The 23,479-nt window shown below is 44.5% G+C and overlaps 1 protein-coding gene across 9 annotated transcripts in view; it reads left to right on the forward strand.

Moving 5' to 3' along the window:
* Positions 1 to 23,479, forward strand: part of nbeab (neurobeachin b) — a 212,247-nt gene that overhangs the window by 184,156 nt on the left and 4,612 nt on the right. For all 9 annotated transcript variants that reach the window (XM_071523573.1, XM_071523575.1, XM_071523578.1 and 6 more), the window contains 12 exons: positions 1,053 to 1,193; positions 2,302 to 2,421; positions 5,536 to 5,688; positions 8,778 to 8,945; positions 13,949 to 14,038; positions 15,298 to 15,490; positions 16,405 to 16,476; positions 16,666 to 16,821; positions 17,817 to 17,987; positions 21,158 to 21,259; positions 22,036 to 22,232; positions 22,339 to 22,490. In XM_071523573.1, the coding sequence (XP_071379674.1) occupies positions 1,053 to 1,193; positions 2,302 to 2,421; positions 5,536 to 5,688; positions 8,778 to 8,945; positions 13,949 to 14,038; positions 15,298 to 15,490; positions 16,405 to 16,476; positions 16,666 to 16,821; positions 17,817 to 17,987; positions 21,158 to 21,259; positions 22,036 to 22,232; positions 22,339 to 22,490 (1,715 nt within the window). The remainder of the gene's footprint in view (positions 1 to 1,052; positions 1,194 to 2,301; positions 2,422 to 5,535; positions 5,689 to 8,777; positions 8,946 to 13,948; positions 14,039 to 15,297; positions 15,491 to 16,404; positions 16,477 to 16,665; positions 16,822 to 17,816; positions 17,988 to 21,157; positions 21,260 to 22,035; positions 22,233 to 22,338; positions 22,491 to 23,479) is intronic.

Raw genomic sequence — 23,479 nt, forward strand, 5'->3', positions numbered from 1 at the left:
TCTACCGGAGACACAGAGATAATTTTGGTACCAATCCTCTCCTCAGATATTGGGTAAGATGACCAATGGGCCAAACTCCCAAAAAGTCTGTGTAGTCCTTTAACCTTGTCTTAACTATACTGTGAAACGGTTAGGAACCTGTTTGGAAGATGCTTCATGTAATATTTCAGAAAAAGTCCTATTGGCTTGCACTAGCAATTGCTAAAAAATGGCAACAACTTAGAGTATGCTTTCATTATCTCAACAGACCAAGTATTGGAGCAGGTGGTTTTTGGATGGACACAAAGGAAAACCAGTTCATAATAAGATCAGATGTGCTTCCTAAAGATTTCTTATTAAATATCTCATTCAGCATTGATTTACTCTATGTCTTTTCTTTGACACCATGAAACAGGAATCAGAGCTCCATTTATACTGTGTGGCTGTGATGAAAAGGCAATATAGATGAGAGTTTTGCCATTTGAACAGTGAGAATTTGCATTGCATATGGGACATTGCCAACAGCTAGCAATGGTGGTCAGTCAGACAGTGGTCAACAGCAGCAATGGATTACTCAGTGTTTGAGGAGATGGTATTCAAAAACAAGTAGTGATGAATTCTGATTGTAGTCAAACCGATTTTATCACCATGCCTGCTTTAACTTACTGAGGTCTCTGTGCCTTTTTTTGAAATAGCAAGCATTATAACTTATAGCAAAGAATATCTCACAGAATTTTGTGCATTGCCTCAAGCTTACTAAGAGATGTCAATCAAAATGTTAACCCCCCGAGTGCAGTTTGAGTTAGTTACCCTTCCCAAAGCATGGAAGGTACAGAAACGGAGAGGAAGATTGAAGAAAAATGCTTTTGGGCTGCTTTGAGTGAAATTTTTTTGAAGCTATACATTTTGTCAGCTAAAGCCTATGGTTCATAGTACACCACTTAACAACAAAAAAAAAAGTATTTTTTTCACATAACGGGCTGTTTAACCTTTATTTTAATCATGCAGGTGAATAAAAAACAAATGAGTTCATTGTAAGAGCTGAACCTTTTATTTCCTGATTTTCCTTCCAGCCTGTTGGCGCTCTGAATCCGAAGCGTGCCGTGTTCTACGCCGAACGCTATGAGACATGGGAAGATGACCAGACACCACCTTATCACTACAACTCCCACTACTCCACTGCTGCCTCCACCATGCTGTGGCTCATCAGGATAGTGAGTAACATCATTACCTCAACCACACTCACACCCATTATTGCGTTGTGCTCAACATGAAGGAATTAGGCAAGCGTTTGAATAGGAATCAAGCCAAACCCACTGCCAAAGAAAGCCTTTCATTTTTGAGTCTGCATTAGGTTGATTGTCACTTGTCAAACTTGATGATGCCGTTCCTTTGAGGTCTGTCGGCTTTTGCACAGGAAACAGCTCAACATCTCAATTTGATTGGTCCTGAGTTAGACCAATGGCGCTCAGAAAACGCATTTCACAGGCCAGTAAACTGGCATATGTGAACTAAATAAAGAGTGGCTGGGTAATGATTTACAGAGGCTGCAGTGACAGGTTTATGTGTTGCAGGCAACCCAGTGAGCGCTGGGAGACATGTCCATCAAGGTTACTGAGCACTGTCCTCATTTACTCTGGAGGAGGAGGAGGAGGCACATGCACTCTCACCCAGTCTGTTCCCCGCAAGGCAGGCTCTTATAACCTGCACAGCTTCTTGGAGTTGGTGCACATTTGATTTTGAAGTCAGCTTATTAATTTGAAAGAGCTTGATGGGGAGTTTGTACTGTAGTTCTCCTTCCCCCTCATTAGTAGAGGGGGCTGATGAATTGAAGGAGTTCCCCTGACAGTAGTTAGACTGGCCTCCGTGGGTTTGTTCCCACAATCCCTTTCTTCCTCTGGTGAGTGATCCATCCGCTCCAGCCCACAGTGCTCGCCATCTCAGGCTGAGAACACCAAATTTGAGCCAATTACCATTATGGCTGACTGTATTCAGGAAGAGCACTAATTAATTCTCCCTCAGGCTTGGATACAGTAAATGAGTGAGGGATCTCCACAGAGATTCCTTAGTCTGGCACAGAAAAGAATAACAATGAAATAATGCTGCAAATTGTGATTATTCAGTTTCAGTCAGATGCCTCCATGTATTTTGAATAAGTTGCATGGTAATCCTGTGAATTAAATCATTAATGCACTGCTCGGATGTTGATGATGTTTGATGAATATCATCAAATGGATGTCAAGAGGGTAGAAAAGAAAATGGGGACTTCTCATTTGGGTGGAGATCTTTGAACACTGTGATGTCTACTGTGCTTTCTCCCAGGAGCCCTTCACTACATTCTTCCTCAGTGACAATAACAACAAATTTGACCATCCTGACCGCACCTTTTCTGCCATTGCCCGCTCCTGGAGGAATTGTCAGAGGGATACATCTGATGTAAAGGTGAGAAAAACAACATGGACAGCTTCAATGCATGATGTGCTTTTATATAAGCACATTGTTTGTAACGGAAATAACATTTATGCCCCTAAACAAGTGGAAGTAATAGAATATCTATGTGATGATCATCTATTGTCTATTCCTTTCCTTGTCTGTATTCCAGTTATCTTCTTCAAGAGGTATAGTTGAAAGTCTATGGGTGTTAAGTATCCCATTCTAATTGTAACAATATTGAATATCATCATATATTACAGAATATATCTATTGGTGTATAACTGGGTTTCAGGGTGACACGATACCCAGCCTCTCACTATTCTCCCCTCCTCAGCTACTGTACCTCTCTACACCATTGCAAAAATATATACCATGAATTATAAATGCCTCATCCAATGAATCACAAAGAGCCATAGTATACAGGCATACCCTAAGCACTTAGAAATGCACATTTGATTTAACTCATATGGAAAACAAACAATTTTAAAAAATAGAGAGGTCTTGTATCTGTGCATGTGTGTGCTAGTGAATTTGAACAAAGGCTGTGTCTGGGAGAAAGACAAAGCCCTCCCTCTGCAAACCCACAGAGCAGTCACCAAAAACGCTGAACCCTGCTGATTCGCCTCCATTTTGCCCACTGCATAACACGCAGCAGGAATATGCACTGACCTCAAAGTGTCATATATTTCTAGCACACCCTGCATTGGGTAGTGTTGCCCTAGGCAATTAATAAAGCATTAATGACAAAAGCTATTTAAAATGTAGTCTTTTATGTACGGACAGGGCTTTTACTTGCCAGGACCTAGGGGAGAGCAGCCAACAATCTATGTGAGGCACAGGCAGAGAGCTGCAAGCCAGTGAACAGCCGAATAGTCAAACGCCACCCTGTTAACAAATACAGCCTACTTTAAACCACTTGTATGTCTGCATGCATTTGTTTTTACACACATAGGATGGCTACTGATCTATTACCGAAAAGGAGAGGCACAGTACTGTGGAAGACTGTGCTGGAGCACTAACAGTATTTCATAATGTATTAGAAGCAGGGAAATATTACGCAAGAGCTTGTTTGGTTTACCCATGGTGCACTGGGGGGGGGATGAAGCAATGCCACTATGACTGATGAAATTATAAGCAGTTATTACGATCCCTCTCTTGTGATCTAATTTCTTGCATGTAGGTAGAAAAAGGAAATTTTACTAATCTTGCACGTAGGCAGAAAAAGGAAATTTTTAAAATGTGTTTCTATACCACAATATTCCAAAAAAACAAACAAAACAGAACCACACAGGCTTTCATGCATGCAGAAAGAGAGGCAGACAAACGTATAGACAGACACACACACATGGACACACGAACAGCATGCCCAGCCACCGTGTAGCAATTGAGACTTGAGCAGCGAGTCCAGGGTTAAGGTCAGCTTCGGCCCGGTGCGGTGAGCGGGCCATCGGGCTTCTGATTAAAAGGCAGCTTGTTTTTACCAGGGTCCCTCCTTCATTAACCCCGGCCTCCTTCAGCAGTAATGACGACAAGACCAGCGGAGGCAGAACCCCTGATGGGGATGACCTCCTAAAAGAGCAAGTCAAATGGAAACAACCCTGCACCGACCGAGGCCTCACCTCCTCAACCACCCCATCATTAATGTGCATCCATACCTCCCATTTATTTCTGCGTGTGTGTGTGTGTGTGTGTGTGTGTGTGTTTGTGTGCACACGCTTGTGTGCTAAGCTGGCACAACCACCCATGGGGGAAGAGAGGCAGACTTTTCTTGAAGTAGTGGGCACACACACACATACACACACACAAAAAAAAAAACTGCTACCATGCTGTCTGAAGGAATCCAGCAGCACTCCACTGGTGACAGATTTTGACAAACGTGTCATTAAGGTGACACAGTGTAAAGCAATGGAGGCTTGTGTGATTGACTTGTTAGCCCATTACGATGCTGTTGCAGAATTAATGGCTGCCATGGGAGGTGGGCTTGAAAACGGAGCTGGCAGTTTTAACGGCTTGGTGGTGAGTTACGGCAGGAAGTTTACAAACGAAAAAGAGGAGGAAAAGTGTGTGTGTGTGACAGAGAGCAAGAGAGAGAGAGAGAGAGAAACAGGGAGGAATAGCGACTCTGCTCCCTTTCCCCCTGTGGTGTGCAGAGGGTGAAATGTGACCAACAGCAGACCAGGAGTTTTTACGGGGCTGTACCATGTCATGCTAACTCGCTCTCTCAAAATCTAGTGATTTATGGGTGCCTAAAAGCTCTGTATGTTATGTACCCCATAGGCATTATAAAACTCCATAGTATCACTGAATGTGACAAACCCTGCTTTCATAAAACAAGCCTGATACAAGGACTTAAAGTATCTCGGGACTCCTTTTATAATCTTGGGCTTCACACGGACAACAACATTTAACTAGTCTTAAAAAAATATTTTCTAATGAGGACAGAGAGTGGAGGGGTTACATTCCTCGTGTGCACATGCCTCATTGTGCAGAGGCATTGCTCAGTCATCCTCTCTTAGCTGTATGATCAGTAGGGATCAGAGAGGGGAATGTAGAATGACAGAAACTGCACATAATTTACATTTCGGCCAATAGCTAATACCTATTTTTTGGAGGGGAGATCTTGACACAGTAGAGCTTCCTTTTGGGACTACTCTTTTCTCAAAGCCCAGGTAAATATTTGCTCTTTTTCAGTGCACAGAATCACACCAGGGCTTTATGTAGGGGGCTCCTTTACCGTGCTGACTTCCCCTCCATGCCGAGGTCCTGACCCCATCACAAGAGCCTAGAGACCAGGGAGAAAGAAAAACCCAACTCAGTTCCAGTTTCATTTAACACACCTAACACCTCTGCCTGGAATAACTGGACTAGCACCTCTCACCGCCTTCTCATGGCCCGCTGTTATGTTTGTTTGCGTTACCTTTCCCCTCGAATTCTCACTCCATCTCAATGGGATACACAGGCCCTTTTTTCTCTGTTTTTCTGTTGTGCTCTATGTTCACATATGTTATTTCTTGCACTTGGTTGAATTGTTGGTTGATTGCATAGTGAAACCTGCGGTATTGGACATTGTGGTCTTGTCAGTCACAATAATAGCTTGCACATCTCTCATTCTGTGAAATGCAGGAACTGATTCCAGAGTTCTACTACCTCCCAGAGATGTTTGTCAATAGCAATGGCTACCATCTGGGAATGAGGGAGGACAGGACTATGGTTTGTGATGTGGACTTGCCAGCGTGGGCCAAGAAACCCGAGGACTTTGTCAGGATAAACAGGATGGTAAGAATTCATTTCATTTAGCCTAGTTGGATGTCTATCTTTGGATGTTTATCCTCTTCAATGAAGCTCATCCTCATTCTTATAAACTGTGGTGTACGGCACATCATGATGTGTCGCTTTTCTGCATTTTTTGTGTAAACTATAACTTATGAGGCTGCATGCTATATATAATTTAACTACCCTCGTTTTAGGTTAATTCTTTACTAGGGATGGGATGATATATCGAAATTCGATATATCACAATACAAAATGTGTTGTGGGGCTGAAAAATGAATCGCAATATTAGCTACATTTTATTAGCAGTAGTAGTAATCACAAATGAGATGGCTTGCATATCACGATTTCACAAGCTCTTGATCCAAACTGATGACATTTTTAAATTGTTGTTTACATTCTAGCAAGCCAATGCCATTGCTAGAAACGTTTGAGACTCAGAAATAAACATAATTCTGCACAGTCAGACGTTGTTGTCATTGAGCTTTTATTTATTACATTGTATCATGGTTGTATCGAATCGTGAACCCCATATCGCGTATCAAATCGTATCGTGAGATAAACGTATCGTTCCATCCCTATTCTTTACATTCTTGTTTTGTGCCTCTTTCTCACAGCAGTGAATAAATCCATTCCCTCGCCATCGCCAACTCCTCCCCCCCTCCCCTACCATGCTGAAGTGGGCCTGTGTGTCTCTCTGTCTTATTCATGAACCATCTAATAAAGTGCACCGCTCGATACTAACACTGTACTCCTGACCCTAGTGATGTCACTAAAGGACAGGGCCGGCAAGTGTGCCCTATAATGTTACCTAATGCCGGGCCTCATCAATCACGATGTGGCAGTGTGCAGGGCTCTTTTCATCTGCATGCGTGTGAGTCTGTGTCTGTGTCTCTGTCTGTGTGTGTGTGTGTCTGTGTGTGTGTATGTTTTTAATATGAACAGCCTATCAACATGTGGCCCAGAACTCCCAGCAGGCTTTGAGAGCAGCACACAGACAGAAATAGGGATCCAACTCTCCCTTGCCTTGGGATATACTCTATTCCTGCCTTACCATGGAATCACATAGAAACTCACAGCCCAGTCTCCTACTAAACATAATGGAAAAAAACACACAAATTTCATAAATTATGAGTGGCCATTGCACATGCATACAACAGTGTAGACACTCATGCATTTTGAACACATGCACTCATATTTTGAACACTCTTTTGGCATTCAAGATGCAGTCGGTATCTTAAAGCTGCACAAGGCAACTTCGCCTGTTCGTGGCTCCAAATGGCAGCGAGAGGTAACCGTTTGGGAAATTTGAGCTTAAATACCCAGAAATGATGTGACCTGACGTCTGTAAACTGCACACAGCACGCTCGTGTTTACCAGCCTGGCCGTTCTGTGATGCTATATACCAAAGGAGAGGCAAAATATCCAACGTTGGTGAGTCCAGCGTTCTCTGGACAGAGTGTTCACTTGCTGAAATATACATTTCCAAATTTCATTTGGACAAATAGGGTGAATCTACAGGGTCACAAGTAAGGGGGATGGGACGCTCTTCTCTATTGCAGCCCCACGTTTTGACTAAGGCTTATGAGACGAGTGAAATGTTTTTTACATGAAAATCTTGCCTAGTGCAGCTTTAAGCTGATAATGCTAGGAAGACGTAAAGTTCCCTGCACATTGTGTACCCCGAGGTTAGGGGCCGCAGTGTTTTTGGACGAGGGACCAGAGGTTGGGGTGGGGGTGGAGGGGGTGGCTGTGGGAACACACTTGACCTTTTCAGCCGGAGTGACAGTGCTTGGTTGGGAGGCCGTCTTATGGAGGTGACCTTTCCCCATGCTTCTACCCACGCTGCCTGGGCAGCTCCATCAGACTTGTACACCGGCAGGGGGGGGAGGGGTGGGGGTGTGGGGGGAGAGAGAGGCAGGCGGATAGAACGGTGAAGCTGGGAGTTATGTTATCGGCCATGTCTGCGTCTCGCAAACAAGGGGAGAGGATGACTGGAGAAAAAGGATTACAGTGGATATTTTTCACTCTTGAAGGATACGTGTATGATGTTGCATCGCTTTTTTACATTCGCAGACCACTGTATTCACACACCCAGAAAATCATAGTCCTCCATGCCTCCATTTTTGTCTTCCTTTTGTTCTGTTCCCTTGCTAGCCCACACTCTTGCTTCCACTGTTATTTCATTTCTGTCAGTGAATCTCTTTTCCCTGCCTCTCCCTCTCTCTCTCCCCCTCTCTCTCTCTCTCTCTCTCTCCCTCCCCCCTCCCTAGCCTCCCTCCCACTTCCCATCTTTGCATGTGCCACTTTCAATTGTAGTGATATGCCCTGTGGCAAACTCAGCCTCTGTGTGCTCGAGCTGGCTTTGTTGGTAATGGCTGTTATTCCTGACGCGAGGGGAGGAGTGTAAATTCCTCTAGCAAAGCCTTACACCAGTATGCTAGGGAATTATATTGTGTACAGTACTGTGGAACATCTAATTCACCCCCGCATGGCTTCCATAGGTATTTTTCTAATAATTATAAGCCTCAAATCTTATCCAAAATCTCCCACTAAGACTCCCGCAAGAAATCTAGTCTCCTTTTTCACACACAAGTAATTTATCAACGTTACTCCTGCAGATGTTTTACAGTAAATTGGATCCCCATTAGTATTGAACCGATTTCTTTGTCTCCATGCAAAGATAGTTGGTCGTTATTTTTAATAGACAGAGAAATGTGATATGGGATCCCCAGAGGCGTGTTCCGTGTTAGCTGATTGCAGTTTGAATGGTGGGAATGTAGCTTCTCTCTCTGCAGTGCTCTTTACATGCAATAGGCTTCTTTCAGTAAAACAGGTTGAGTACATCCCTTTCTTGTTTTTACTCGATGCAAGTTATTTTTTCTCCTTAAAGTGCTCTATATAATGAGTTTTATGATGTTTGCCGGTGTTGTGATGTTGTCAGTCCTAGTAGGTCGGCTGTGTACAGTATAGTAGGCTACGTTTCGCTGTGCTCACTGTTGTGTGGAAGTACAATTTGTGTTGTGTCTTTTGCCCCATGTACTGTGCACTGCTGTATGCCTCTCACCTCTAATTGCCCTGTACTTCTCTGACAGGCCCTGGAAAGCGAGTTTGTGTCATGTCAGCTGCATCAGTGGATTGACCTTATTTTCGGCTACAAGCAGCGAGGCCCGGAGGCGGTGCGCGCCCTCAACGTCTTTCACTACCTGACTTACGAGGGCTCCGTCAACCTGGACAGTATTACTGACCCTTCGCTTAGAGAGGTAAGGTGCACGCATCGCCACGGAGACCAAAGCCCCTCCCCGCTCTCACTCACCTTAGGCACGACTTCCTGTCTCTATCTGTCCTGGCATGTGCTGGAGCTCCGGGAACATTCATATCACGCATCTGTCAATCATTTATTGTGTCATGCAAATGTAACCCGTGGGAGAAAACGGGCAGAGCTGCTGACTCATCGACTTTGCATTGAGATTAGCCTCATTTTGTGATGACCTGAATTATTAACTGCCTTCATCTCAGATAAACACTAATCTTTTAATAGCTATTCACATCCTGCAATCTGGGATAGATCTTCTTCCTATTAGGATTTTGTGTTCTTTTTTTTCCCCTTGGTGCTGAGAATATATGATGTCCCTTCCCTTTGTCAGATCAATGAATGTGACTGGCTTTGAGTTCTTAGATCAATCATCAGAGGTCACTTAGTCAATAGACAGTGGGAGTGAATCCTCTCGTTTTTAACTAATTAATTGAATATCTATTAGCTGGTCTCTTTGCCCGTATACTACTTGAATAGCTTAATTGCGTAGAGGGGAAAGGGGACCAGGGACTGCAGCAGCTGGCATGCATTGTGGTGCTTTGCAGTGTGAGCTCCTCTCTCCCTGTGATATCCACCATCTGCTGTCTGCAAAACAAGTCATTTATATACTGTCACTTCCAGGGGCGCCTTTATTTATCAAGTGACCACTATGCAAATCACCTGCAGCAGATTTCGGGGATCTAATTATCAAACAATATTGCGAAAGGTTCGGTTTTCATCATTTCAAGGAAGATTTTAGACAATGGCGATTTTCTTTTTTTTTTGCATCAGGCTGAGGGTTTTTAAGCTGTCTGCCACCCTGCCTACTATTACCATGAGAGCTGACAGTGGTGTTTGTTAGCTGCACATTAGGAAGCCAGCTACTCAGACTCCCTAATTGTGCCCGGTTGATGTAGTCACTATTGTGACATGTGAACGTATTTGTGCTGGAGAGAGAAATTGGCTTGGCTAATTACAACTGATATAATGCTGATATGATGAACACTAATTAAGACAAGCCTTCATACCTTCAATCATGTTTTTCATTCCAGGTGGATTCCTCTTTCCCCCTGTAACATACAGTAGAACCTTGTATATCTAAACCCTAGACCGAACCAATCCAAACTGTGGTCTGCTGAACAGACATGGGAAGTGTTAAGTGTTATAAAAGGAAAGGAAGTGTTATACAGTCATGTTAAAATATATTCTCTTAATTGTGTATAATTATTGGATTTCCTTGCATATATCAATTGCAAAGTAGATGTACTGGCAATTTTAGTATACAGGTGATTTTAGCTTTTCAGTGTGCAGTGCCTTTGATGGACTGGCAACCTCTCCAGGGTGTTTCCCAGCCGTCTGCGCAATGCTTGCTGGGATAGATTCCAGCCCCCTGCGACCCTGGAAAGGATTAAGCGGGTAGAGAACATAAATGAATGAATGTACAGTACTGTATTATGCAAGCATTTCCACCAGTTCAAATAGGCCTAAGCTCCCAGGCTGCTATGGTTAGAAAGGTTCTACTGTACTTTACTCTGCTGTGGTATAATTTGATTTAAGTTAAACCATTTCCTGCACAATTGATGGTAACATTATGGTAACGTGGTAGATGATTTCCTGCACAATTTATTGGAACATTATTCCCTTTATTGTTTGCCACTCCTCCCACCCAGCGCAGGCCAGTCTCTGAGCTGCCTGGCTGAGTCAATGAGGTGGAGCGGGGAAAAGTGCCCAATGAATGTCTCGCTAAGACCTGCTGAAATGTGACGATTGGCTCCAGGGTATTGATTCATTCTGGCCTGACAGGTGAAACTGCAGATCTGGCATTAGTCACAGCAATTATGGCATTTGAAATGTCAATAAATTAGAGGTCATAAGAGATAATTTCCCTCCTTGTGTCAGATGAAAATGACGACACCCTCTGACATGCCGTTGGGCCTCTGGTTGAGGGCACGGTGACAGCTCTACTGGGCACGCTGCCGGAACAGCAGTCCTCCGCCTTGATGCTTATCCTGACAGCCTTCTCATATGGAAAAACATGACAGCAACCCCTTGATTCAGACCCTGCTGTGTCACTCAGAAGTAAACAGACAAATTATGCATCAGTGGGGCTTTTCTCTTCCACAGCTGCCACTGCCTCCAGTTGAAAGCTCGCCCCCCCTCTTCCCATTACTGTTTATTGAAGGGACAAACAAAGAGAAGAAAGTGTGCTAGCTAGCCAATGAATGACTTATAGAAGTGGCAGAGGCTTTGAAGCAGCCGGCGCATACTTTAAATTGTCACCTTGATATCGTAGTGGTGACGTGACACAAGTGTTTAAATGCTTGACCTTAACAATGAGCAACTCCCTTCATATGTAATACATAACATGGAAAATTGGGTCTACATTGTCTGTGATGATACCTGCGTTAGAGACGATCACCTACTGGTGGAGACATCCTGGTCTACTCACACATACAGTAGTGCAGATGTCAACTCCGAGACTGTCAGTCAAAGAACAGCCTTGGGCCAATTCTTTGTAGAGACTGAAGGATTAAAATCAATCCAGATTCACTAATCTAAAACAAATTTCCATTGGCAAGTAAAGAATGGGAAGGGAATTTGTTTGGGGAGGCAAAATGGGAATTTAGATAGCACTGAAGGAAAAAAAAATTATATATGTACAGTATGTCTCTTGAGTGTGTGTGCATGCATGTGGTGCTTCTGTGTTGCTTAATCTGTTTGTATAATATGTTTATACTACATAACAGCCACAAGTACATAATGGAAGCAATTTGTTCTTTGTAATCCACCGTATCTGCTGAAAGGTGAAAGGTGGTGCTGCTGCATATTTGTAGTTGCCACAGATCTCAGGTGTGAGTCAGCATGATCCCACGCTGCTTAGCGGGCCAACGCAAGGCCGCGTCTGCATTCTGTCTGACAGAGTTGTTGTGTTGCTGCATTGCATGAGTGCGCTGGAGGATGCTGCTGGGAGATCTCCACGGAGCCTCTGTCACCTGTTTGGGAACCAGCAGATAGAGAGCCGTACCCGCTCACCTCTGAAGCCTTTTGCTCAAGCCAAGAACGGATGTGAACAAAGACAGACGGGCAGACACAGTGTGTTATGATGGATGTTTGGTGCTCACTCAAGCAAGTCGGTTGTTGCTGGGAGGGAGATCAAGCAGATGGCTTTGGCAATAAGTGTCACTTATCAGCCAAAAAGCAGAGCCTGAAGTGACTTAAACTAATGAACTGCCTGTTAAGTGCTCTCGATCTCAGTTTGAGATAGAGATAAGTTTCTGACATGCCTCCAAGAGGATTAGTGTCGAAGCACCTGAGAGATATTGACATGTTTTGATCATCTAGTGGGAAAACATGTTCTTGAGTTAACCTTCAACAACTCCCAACAACTCCCCCTCCCCCTCTCTCACACACACACACACACACACACAGACAAACACCAACAAACCCTTCCCCTCTCACTCTGGAAATAATTGTTGGGGAGTCCAGGTTTTCCAAGACTACCAAAATGGTATATGCTGCAGCTCAGTTTTCTGGTAATAGAATCATCAGAAGAAATATGGTGATGTTTTCCACATGGCCCTCTCCGCCTTTCTGATCTTTGTATCGAATTTCTTTATTTGAGCAGACGTTGTGACCCTCACCCCCAAACCTAACCTTAAATAGCTATAATGTCAGTTGCTTATTACTTGACGGACTGCGCTGTAAAGAAACACTGACTGACACTTAATGGTTGCCAAATGTGCTCACCAGCTCACGTGAAAACTTCCCCCCCGCCGTCCCACGGTGCTCAGCCACGGACAGAGCCTTTTTTGGTGCTGTGCGAGATGGGAAGTGACCAGGGAGTGTTGTGTGAGTGTGTGTGTGTGTGTGTGTGTGTGTGTGTGTGTGTTGGGAGGAGTGGGTGGCTGTTTGGGCTTGCAGGTGGCCTGTCCTAATTCAGTATCACCTCCAAACTTCCCAAGCGCACATCTCCCACCGTGGCATGTGCTGCCCAATGGGGGCTTTTGATAGTGAGTGGTGTGTACAGGCGGTGGAAAATGAGAGCTAGTCACCCAGCCAGCCAGCCAGTCAGAAGGGCGGGCGAAAGGCTGAGGGATGTATGTTCCATTGTGCACAGTGGCATTGACGGACGTCTACAAGCTCCCCTCTGATGGTGGAAGTGGCTCCAGTCACATCAATCACTCCCACCGTGGAGTGCCCCACTTTCAGTCAAGCTCAGCGGCGCTCTCTGCTTTTTTCTTTTTTTTTTTTTCTTTTCCTCTCTCACTGGAGGCAACGGAGATCTTTCGTCTGTGCAAATGGAAGTTCTTTTTCTAATAATAGTTACAGTAAAAGCTTGATTTCTCTGGCGATGTATTGTTTTGTTTTTTCTACCCTGGGTATGACATCTGCTGTTTTCACTTTTTTTTTTTTTCTTTCTCAGTCAGAAGCATCCAGACTCATAGTTTATACCCCATAAATCATCCCTCATCAAGGTACCCTCATCCCTTCATCCCTTTTTTGGTGTGCTTGTGTGCCTCTGTTTCTGTGTGTGTGTGTGTGTGTATGTCTGCGCGCCCGTGTGTGTGAGCATGCATGTGCTTTTTCCCTTTGTTTCAGGCACAATAACATCTAAAAGCGGGCCGGCCTGCCGCAGTCCTAGCTGGATGTCACTCCAGGTTAACGTTTGTGCAGTGGGGGCCCCTGCGCCTGGAAATGGGAATGGTTAACTGAAGCATGTTAATAGGAAAAGGCTTGTCTCTTCCATACTAACACTTGGATGACTCTGCAGGCTGAGGGGGAAGGGGGAGCACCCAGGCGGATTGGGAGTGCACCCCTTTGCCTTTACCTCCCCCCTTCCTCAGAGGCACGGCTGAGTTAGGATTTGCTTGCATTGTCAAGTAACGCATTGACCCATCACTTTGATGCATATTGATTGTGACAGCCGCTCCTCTCTCTCCTCTCTCTCCTTCTCCCCACTCTCTCCCGCAGGCCACAGAGGCGCAGATCCAGAGCTTTGGACAGACGCCATCTCAGTTGCTTATTGAGCCACATCCTCCACGCAGCTCCGCCATGCACCTGGTGAGAGCAACGAGCATGCTGGGAAAACTCTCTGCACTATCTCTCCGGTGTTGGTGCTGGTGTGAGTCTGTGTGTGTGTGAGTGTGTGTGTGCGTGTGTGAGAGAAGATGTGTGTAAGGACGTGTGGACCTGTGCGTGCATGAATGGGTGTGTTTGTGTGTGTGTTTGTGTGTGGATAGGAACAAGATTGAGAGAGCTGTCCCAGTTTTCGCAGTTCCATATATTTCCTTCAATCCAGTTCTTTGTCTTATAACAAAAGCTATTAAATATTTCAGAAGTTTTACATCACCTAGGTCACAGACCCGCAATGTAACAAATTTATCAGCAGCAGTTGTCTCCATTATGCTGTTATTGCGTAGTGGTGTAGTGTAAAGGGAAGAGTGCTCCCTACTGGCCTAGTAGCTCCTCTCTGCAGCTGTAAGCTGCTCTTTCCTGTCTAATCCTTGTAATAGGCAGCCTAGCCCTCATTATCCCCACATGGCTCTCTCTGCTTCTCTCTCTCTCTTCTTCACTCTCCCGCAAGAAACTTTGTAAGGCACATCCCTTTGAGACCTTTTAGTTCAATTTTCTTCTTTTGCAACAGATGTGAATCTTTTCGTCTGCTTCTGTCTGCTTCTGTTGAAAGCCTGAAATATTGGGAAGTCAGTGAGAGAGCTGAAACTGGTTCAGAGCAGAGTATTGCTGGTATCACCACCTCCTCTACTGCTGTTGCCTCCTCACTAATACTGCTGTTGCATCACATGTAGTGTTACGCCAGCATTGTAAAAGTTGCTATGAATATTTATGGGTGAAAAAAAACATATTTTCAAGAGCAAAAACTCTGCTCCCTTTTTATACTCCTTCTCTGTAGACCAATCTGAATCTTCCTGTGATACATGTGTATCATGTATGCATCATCTCATATTTACGGCCTACTCCATCCCAGTTCTCCATATGTCTTACCCTTGTCTGACCAGTCCCTTGTTTGACTGCACTGTCTGGAGAAGGAGGGGGGGTCCCTCTCTCTCCCTACCCTCTTCCACTCCTGTGCATGAGGCTCTCCTCTGTGTCTGTACCTAGTTTTACCTCCAACCTCCACACTAATTGCCTCTCCCCATTCTGTCTCCCTTTTTCTCCCATCTTCCCATACCATTCCTTTCCACCTTCCTCAATCCCCTGCCCTCTCGCTCCTTCCCCTTCCTCCTCCTCCTCCTCCTCCCTCATACTCCTCCTCCTCCATCCTTCTCCACGCTCCCTCTTTTCTCTCTTCTACTCAATAGTGTTTCCTTCCACAGAGTCCTCTCATGTTCAAGGACCAGATGCAGCAGGATGTCATCATGGTGCTGAAGTTCCCGTCCAACTCGCCCGTAACGCACGTGGCGGCCAACACCCTGCCCCACCTCACCATCCCTGCCGTGGTCACCGTCACCTGCAGCCGCCTCTTCGCGGTCAACCGCTGGCACAACACCGTCGGTGAGCGCGGCACTGTACACACACAGCAGGTGATATCTGCCACACATACGCGCTCACACACACGAGCGCATATGCCCTCGTAAAAACAATAGCGTGCCACACCACATGTGCTACCTACCACAGCAGTGGCCCTGTAAAATCACTTCATCACAGTCACAGGCAAACCTGCTCGCCGCTCATAATAGAGCTGTAGCAAACCGGCTTCGCGAGAGGCCGGCACCTCCCAGGTAAGCTGACCGTGAGTGCTTCCACATGTTCCCTCTCTGGCATGTGTGAACAACATTACCCACAGAGCCCCTCCCCAAGAATCCGCCTCACCTCGGGGTCAGAGGCCGAGTGCAATGGTTACTGGGAAATTAGGCCGCAACTGCACCGCATTCTCCTCACACTTCCCCATCTGTCACCGTAGAAACACACTGAGCGCAGGACCAAAGAGTCCGGACCGCGAGGCCGGTCTGACTGCTCAGACGCTAATGAACACAGCTGCAGCAACCCCCTTGCCATCCTGTTAGAAAGGAGGAAAATGTGGTTTGGCTTTTCAGAATATCGACGATAATAAGGCCTCCATATTTTCAAGCGTGTTGCCTTGCTTCAAAACTGGACCCATATAGTCTCTCAGGGATAAAATGGCTCCATTCAGTTTGACACTCTAAAAAAGAAAAAAAAAGAAAGAAAGAAAGAAAGAAAGAGCCCAGTAAGACAGATGGAAATCTCTCTGGTGGACCTCCAATACTTCCATCGCCTGCAAGAGGTCATGAATTAGCCTTGGCTTTGAAAGGGGAGCAGGTGTGTGTGCGTGAGTGTGTGTGTGTGTGTGTGTGTGCGCGTGTAGTAGAAAACCATGCTAAGAACACACATGCAGTGGTTAGAAACAGCCTCAATGATCCCTTGTCTTATTGTATCCCTGATTCCAGGTCTCAGAGGAGCGCCTGGCTACTCCCTTGAGCAGGCCCATCACCTGCCTATAGAGATGGACTCTTTGATCGGTGAGTGCAATTACCCAAATCTCGTCTCATTGTATTGTGTGGAAAATGCAGCATCAAACAAAAATAGGCGATCGACTCCACCAATGAATTTTATATCTGTCATACTAATAAAAATCTTCATAATAAAATAAAAAAAACACATATATATACTTATAACACCTCCTGCATGTGTTTTTTTTCTTTTTACAGCCAACAATTCTGGAAGCAACAAGCGTCAGATCACAGACCTAGTGGACCAGAGCATCCAAATCACCACACACTGTTTCGTGGTGACAGCTGACAACCGCTACATCCTGGTGTGTGGCTTCTGGGACAAGAGCTTTCGTGTGTACTCCTCCGAGACAGGTAGGTTACAGTGTAAACTCTATTTTCTATAGAGATGTTCACTGATGTGTGGAGGACTGAGCGCCACGATGGGAATAATACAGTATTGTGCCCGTTGTCTCATGACATGCCTGGTAGGAAAATGAATGATACACTGCTTTAATTGATTCATTTGTATATAAATTATTTTCCTAATCGTTTTCTTTCCACTGATTTTCATTCAGTGGGAGCAAGATAATTATAATGTATACACCAGCCACCAGTCAACTTCAGCCAATAACCGCATTATCATTGCAGCTTTTAATTTGACTTACTCCAACGGTTATGGAACAATTTGTAACACTACATTTTAACACCACATAGCACACTGAAGTTATCTCACTAACTCAACAAATACATAGCAACATGTTATTTTTGGAATCTACTTCACTATTCAATAGGGCTGGGACGATATATTGAAATTCAATACATCGCAATACAAAAATCTGACAATACATATCGTGGGGCAGAAAAATAAATCGCGATATTAGCTAAATTTTATTCTGCTGTAGTAATCACACATGAGACGGCTTGACCATCACAATTTCACAAGCTCTCCATCCAAATTATATTATTTGCACTTTGTAATGACATTTTTACATTGCTGTTTACGTTCTAGCAAACCAATGCCATGCTAGAAACATTTGGGACTTAGAAATAAACATAATTCTGCTGTCATACTTTGTTGTCATTTAACTTTTATTTATTACATCGTATCATGGTTGTATCCAATCATGAACCCCAATCCCTTCTATTCAGGTATTTCTTAAGTACTTGTTGTAATACTCCCATGCAATACTCCCATTACTACATGATGTAATACTCACATTACTGCAATTAGTTGCAGAATAGTTGCAATCTGAGCATTGAAAACACAGCCAGGTGTAGGTTCACAATTAAGCATTTTGGTTCAAGGATCTTCTGACCATGAGTCATCATCAATACTGGAATCACGTCTGTATGTATCGGCCCTTTAGGCAAGCTGACCCAGATCGTGTTCGGACACTGGGACGTGGTGACGTGCCTGGCCCGGTCCGAGTCCTACATCGGAGGAGACTGCTACATCGTCTCTGGTTCCAGGGACGCTACGCTGCTGCTGTGGTACTGGAGCGGGCGGCACCACATCATCGGCGACAACCCCAATAACAGTGAGTAAGAATACACACACAGACATAACATGCACACACTCACAAGCACATGCCATGCACACACACACACACACACACACACGGATAGCAGTAACGGTCAGATTCCTAATACCCACAGACACAGCCAGAAGCATTGCCTTCTGGACAGAGGCAAAGAAGGAATAGTTTTTGCAAGGGTTTGTATTTCACCAGTGAATTATACTCCTTCACTGTGAAATGTAAGCATGTGAGGGTGGTATTAGTATTTTTTGTCAAGTTATATAGGAAGCAAGAGTCTTTGATCAACACTGGAAAAAAGGCATTCTCCACTAGAAATCAAATAATGTGGAGAGACAGGGAGAGGATAATTTATCTGCACTGTGGCTGTGATATATTAGCGTGATTCATCGCGTTGAGCGGTGTTGCTTTCAAGTAGAGGACTCCAGATGTCTTGACATTCAAGATGGTAAACCCCAGTGTGTGATTTCTGCTGCTCAGTTCATTTAGTTCCTCATTCTCACTGATTGGCTGTGTTCAAAACAATCCATCAGGGGAGGGAAAGCAGCAGTTACTGTACTTTACAAGGAAGGGGTGTCATATACAGTACGGAGTGGAGAAACGGAAAAAAGGGGAAGTGTTTGTTTTTTTCTTTTATTTTTGGATGACAATTTAATGAGTGAATTTAGGGTGTGTGTGCATGTGTGTGTTTCTCTGTGTGCGTGCTAGAAGATTTTGTGTTTCTAAGTGTCACAGATACTAGGAGCTCTGGTTTAGGTGTGAGTGTTCTCTAATTAACTTCACTGAGGCTCAGACAGTTAATTAAGAATTTCAGCTTGGTTGCCTCCAATTAGCAAGGGGCAATAGCACTTGTGTTACTGCAGCAGGAAAACACTATTCCCCTGATATTCACGCTCCTAGTGCTTACAATGCATCTTCGGCACACAAAGGGAAGGGAAACTATATACATCATCTCGAGAAACAAGAGACAGAATGTGTTTTCACTCACTCAAATCCTTTACAGTCTCTTATCAATATATCACGATGTCAGAAACACTGTGTAGACAGCGCAAGCGGTAGTAAATTATGTAGCTCGATCGTTGAGCACACAGCATACTAGTGGTGTGAAGGGTTAGCCAGTTGGACCAAGTATGAGTGAGTATGTTTGTCAGGGAACAGTGGAGTGCAGTGAACTTACTCAGAATGAGCGATAAACTTATACATAATATACTTCACACAGTAATATGTTGATGGCTGCAGCAAATATCATTCACGTGCAAATGTAGATGGCATTTCCAAGGACCCTCGGGGATAAACCATGACCAGCTTCTCATAACTTCAGCCTGGAAGCCCTCAAATTAATGTCATAAAACACAGAGAGCACCAAAGTCCTCTTTCATTCAGCTCCTTATTCAGAACCTCAACACAATCATTAAAGGATCTTTTCCACGAGTCTCACTCTGGTGATTTCATGCCTATTACACTTTCTATAAAGACGGTTGAAGGTTGTGTGAATATGTGGCAGCAGCCCTCCGGATCACTGCCCCTCAGCCTGCAGACGCGGCGTGCCCGAGAAATTGATTTCACCCACGCCCCAAAAGGCTGTGTGTGTCTTAAATGTGTAATAATTAAAATAACTTCCAGCTCAATCACGGCCCTGCCTCTCAGACTCGGCCGATCACACCGGTGCGAGAGGGTATTTGCACCGGGTAATTGTGGCGGCTGACTCCGGCGGGTCCCAAGGGCTCGGGGAGGGTGGGGGATACGCGGCGCAGGGTGATTGAATCTTTTGTCGGGTAGGTGAGCCGCACTAGGTTCCTTTTTCCCCCCGGAGGCTTTTTCTGACACTTGTCCTATTCAGCCCCCCTCAGCAGCGGGTGCTGGGACTGACAGCCCCGCTCAGGTCCCGGTCTCTAAGGGACTGCGCGGCATCGATCACAGCCCGGCTCGCTGACTGGACCGCTGTGGCTGCAGAGGTGATATGCCGAGGAGGAGGAGGAGATGAAGGGAACGAGGGATAAGAGAGGAGAGGAGTGGTCTGACACATATCCACATCATCCATCATCTAGGTGGATGTAGCAACTTTCACTGAACTCTCAGAACTTTGAGCCCTATGAGGGGACACTAATATTTCAGTGATATTGGTTTGAAAATATGAAACTATAAATGGCAAACTAATATGTCAAACTCATCCATACGAAATATAACTTTTGCACTCTGATATTTCCTTTGTATTGTATTGGCTAGTGCTGAAACGATCGTCGATTAATCGATTAGTCGATTACTCGACTAATCGATTATAAGTTTTGGCAACTGATTGGTCATTTTAGTCATTAATCAGTAAAAATAACAAACATTTGCTGGTTACAGCTTCCCAAATGCTATGATTTGCTGCTTTTCTCTGTTTCATATCATTATAAAATGAATACTTTGGGTTTTTTGGCTGCTGGTCAGTCTAAGTAAGAAATTTGAACGTTGGGCTCTGGGAACTTGTGATGGGCATTTGGCATGATTTTTTTTACATTTTATAGACTAAATGATTAATCTAAATTGACAATGAAAATGATCATTAGTTGCAGCCCTAGTATTGGTTATTCTAAGACACTTATGTTATAGTTTTATCACTCACTGAATGACAGAAAAGAGAAGTGAGCTCTGAATAGTATTTAGGGAAAGGCTGAGGATTTACCTAGTATTGGTGCTCAGTGCACTTCAGAAAGAGTGGTGTTTTCATACTTCTCTCCAGGCACCATTGTAGTATTGGAGCCCTGTGTGTCTCAGATTGGAGGTCGGCTCCAGGTGCCGTGAAACTCCCCTCACTAACCTCTCCCCTGGCCGTCATCAATCATGTGACACATGGGATGGAGTCAAGTGGCTTGGCTGCCATCGCTGGGCATCCCAGCATTTACATGACAATTAAAAGGGACCTCACTGCCAGCAGATGTGTGTCACACTCAATACGCTTGTGTTTTCATGTTTTTATTGCCTAATGAATGTTTGGTGGTCATTTAGATCATCACACAGAAATCCTGATTCAGAAATGCAGCGCTACTTTATGTTGACTGCTAAGGGGTAAAATACAAACTGGTAAAATATGATTTCCAGAATTTTTTGGGTGGGGTTTTTCACAAGTCGGGAAATAGATTTCATATATTAAATCGACTGATCTGTCTTGTAATATTGTGATCTTTCAGGTGACTACCCAGCACCGCGAGCTGTCCTTACTGGTCATGACCATGAGGTGGTGTGTGTGTCGGTCTGCGCAGAGCTGGGCCTGGTCATCAGCGGAGCCAAAGGTCAGTGTGCTTCTCCGTTTCCCCTCTGTTGTCATTGTCACCAGCCTCCTGAGAGAGCAGAGGAAGCCTGGGGGACTCATGCTAGGAGCTGCGTATGCTCTCATTCATTTCATTCATTCAGCCTACCCAGAATACATTGGGTCGGGAACAACGCCCAGGACAGATCTCCAGTCCATCAGGGATAGCAGCACAGATACAGACACTCATTTCTATTCATATTTAAAGGCAGTTTATAGTCTCCAATCCTCCTGACTTGCATGTCTTTGGGTTGTGGGAGGAAACCGGAGCACCGGGAGAAAACCCACACAAACACGATTATGCAAACTCCATACAGAAAGGGCTGGGGACCAGGAATCGAAACCAGGTCCTTCTTGCTGTGAGGTGACAGTGCTAACCACCAAGCCGCCCCTGAGTATTCTGCTCTGTACTGTTGAAGTATTATCTGGCTTTACAAAAAAACAGAAAGGATGACTGAATTTCTTTGTTTTATAGCTAAGGACAACGGTGCTTATTCACTGAAAGGGTTTGCTTCTTTGATAATGATGGATTGGCTTTCTCATATTACTGTGGCATGTCACTGTTGCAATGTTTGCCAATGTTGCATATCATATTAACTGAATTGTTAACACAGCTCAGTCAAGGCTGGAATGTTGTTGAAATTGTCAGAATTTCTTTCTTTTGAATAAAAGATGCATTAAAGAGGTAGATTCTGTGAGGAGGCAGTTTGCTCAGCTTTTACATGTGTGTGTGTGTATGTGTGTGTTTTGTCTCGGCAGAGGGCCCGTGTCTGGTCCACACCATCACAGGAGACCTGCTGCGGGCTCTGGAGGGGCCAGATAACTGTCAGTGCCCACGCCTCATCTCAGTGTCCAGTGAGGGCCACTGTATCATCTGCTACGAGAGGGGCCGCTTCTGCAACTTCAGCATTAACGGAAAACTACTGGCACAGATGGAGGTCAATGATTCCACCAGGGTAAGATGACTTTTCTTTTTTTTGTTTGACTCCAGCCTATTCTGTGAATGAGATGGATGGATCTTGGTTCACATCTGTATTCCTGAACATCCCTCCTTCCCTATAGGCCATTCTGCTGAGCAGTGATGGGCAGAACCTGGTGACAGGAGGGGATAACGGTGTGGTGGAGGTGTGGCAGGCCTGCGACTTCAAACAGCTCTACATCTACCCCGGCTGTGACGCTGGCGTCCGAGCCATGGACCTGTCACACGATCAAAGGTCAGAGCATGCAGTCGTACAGCAGTGTCTTTTAAATAGAGAGAGAGAGAGACGGTGTCTACTGTAGCAAAGAATATACACTGAACGTACAAAATATTACGGACACTTGCTCTTTTCATGAAGTACACTGATGAGGTGAATCCAGGCAAAAGCCATTATCCCTTATTGATTTCAATTATTAAATCTATACCAATCAGACAGAAATGAAAGAGAAGCAGACCAGTTAGAGAAGGATTTTTTTTTTAATTCTCTTTATTCAGGAACATTACCTAGGTACATACAAGTTCAAACAGAAAAAAAACATAATTAGCTAGTAATGCTCCATTTTGCTTTTATAGAAGAAACAAAAAACAAAACAAACAGACAGCCAGACAGTCACAACCTAATAAAGAAAATCTCAAAAAGACACTGTCTTTCCTGTCCCCCCAACCTATCCAACCCCTGAGGTCATCTCTCACAACTTACGGAGCACACAGCACAAACACTTTTGCACACAAATTGGCCCTTTAGCACTTTCAATTTCATTCACTTACTAATTTTGGTCAATGATGTTATGTAAAAAAAGAAAAAAAAGGTGAACTATGACCAACTGTTTATCATCGTAAGGCAAGTAGACACTGGCTGCTCAGATAGAATGAATCCCTTGTGGTTGCCCTGAAGTACTCCAATATACTGTAAGGTATCTTTGCCTCCCTGCAAGAGGGTGACCAGATCATCCGGTAAGTAGCTGATCAAGGATTTCCATATCCTATTAAAGATCTTTACACTACCCTTGGCTCTAGCACAGAGTTTCTCCATGGGTAAGACCCTAAATATTTCCCGGTACCACTGCGTGACTGTAGGAGGCTTATCCATAATCCATTTAAAAATAATACATTTTCTGGCCAAAAAAATCAATTTTTGGAGGAGCAGAATATTAGAAGCATTAAGAGGCAGGTTCTTGTCAGGCAGATTAAGCCGGAACAGACCCGGTGTTTTTTCAATTCTAG

This window comes from Centroberyx affinis, unplaced genomic scaffold, assembly GCF_046629955.1.
Source record: "Centroberyx affinis isolate AG114_WGS23_722 - 3 ecotype Tasmania unplaced genomic scaffold, CSIRO-AGI_Caff_v1 ptg001095l_1, whole genome shotgun sequence".
Lineage (NCBI taxonomy): Eukaryota > Metazoa > Chordata > Actinopteri > Beryciformes > Berycidae > Centroberyx > Centroberyx affinis.